Source organism: Galeopterus variegatus, unplaced genomic scaffold (genome assembly GCF_000696425.1).
Source record: "Galeopterus variegatus unplaced genomic scaffold, G_variegatus-3.0.2 Scaffold8306, whole genome shotgun sequence".
Lineage (NCBI taxonomy): Eukaryota > Metazoa > Chordata > Mammalia > Dermoptera > Cynocephalidae > Galeopterus > Galeopterus variegatus.
The window spans coordinates 46,852-48,083 of NW_007734417.1; the positions used below are offsets into that span (position 1 = coordinate 46,852).

General features: G+C 48.8%; 1 protein-coding gene across 1 annotated transcript in view; it reads left to right on the forward strand.

The window, feature by feature from the left end:
- The window catches only part of LOC103608329 (probable serine carboxypeptidase CPVL), a gene marked incomplete at its 3' end in the record, with an annotated part of 49,486 nt that overhangs the window by 6,619 nt on the left and 41,635 nt on the right, over positions 1–1,232 (forward strand). Inside the window, exon 2 of the mRNA XM_008592778.1 lies at positions 1,171–1,232. This exon is cut by the window's right edge and continues 10 nt beyond it. Within this exon, the coding sequence (XP_008591000.1) occupies positions 1,171–1,232 (62 nt within the window). The remainder of the gene's footprint in view (positions 1–1,170) is intronic.

The following is a 1,232-nucleotide window of genomic DNA, read 5'->3' on the forward strand; positions in this document are numbered from 1 at the left end:
GACTTAGTATGTCTCAGACTTAAATCGCTTTTCTTGAGTGATTAGTCTCTGTGGGGGCCATGTTCTTTGAAACCACTAAAGGACTTTTCTCCTTCACCCAGACTTTCCCTTCTACTTCCCCACCACACCTGCTACCTGTTTTCTGTTCCTTCTCCACTCCCTTCCTGAGCACTACTTCCCCTCCCGCTCCCTGCCACCTGCACCTTCCCACTAACTAGTGGAGAAGTCCTTAGCAGGCAGGGGGAAGGAACACACTCTGCAGCCTGACTGCTAGGTTTTAAATCCTAGCTCTACTTGGTTAGCTGTGTGAGCTTGGGCAAGTTACTTAACCTCTCTGTGCTTCAGTTTTCACATCTGTAGAGTGGGGATAATAATTACACCCCTGCATAATGTAAAGTGCTTGGTACAGTGGCCTCACAAGTGTTAGCTCCTGTTCGTATTATTGACTCCTGGATGTCCTTAGCTGTCTGAGCATTCCCTCGCCCCGTCCCTTTGCTTCATAAGAAAGCCGGGACCTCTGTTCTCTACAACTGTCCTGTTGTCCTGTTTGGCTCCTTCTGAGTAGCCACGGAGTCACCCCCAGAATCACTGCCTGCCTCTCCTCACCATCCCCAGGCACCCCTGCTACCCACATGCCTCAGTCCGCTCCCCTCAGTAGACACAATAGGTCTTTGCCTTCATGAAAATACGAGTGTGGAGAACACAGGCCTCCTAGGGCCGAGAGCTGCTGAGCCACATTGTTTCTCTTGCACCCATACCTTGGCTCAGGTGACTTCATCCTGCCTCCTTCCATGTGGCCCAATGTTCACCTTGGTTTACACAAGGTGTGATGATAGGTGATTTTCTTTTCTTCTCTAAAAAAGCAAAAATAAAATCAAAAAAACCTTACTACAGCTTACATAATAAATTTGGGGATCCCCACCCCGCCCCCCCAAAGGCTTAAACTTCTCACTTGTCCTTGACTAAATTGTGAATGTGGGATCTGTGGGATCTGTGGGATTGGCAGGGCAGGCCAGAATGTGCTGCAGTAAGTAGCTTTCATGCCAGTTCCTTTGTGGCCTTTCTGATCACTCCGTCCCAGACCTGGCTCCTGGGAACAAGCCTTACTGTGACGGAGACAGTTTACATGGTACTTTTCTCTAATCCTTGGGTCATTTTTTCTCCTACTAGGAAAAAGTTTGAGTTTGGTCAGTCACTTCCCGGGACTGAAAGTGGAGAGTTATGCTGGCTAC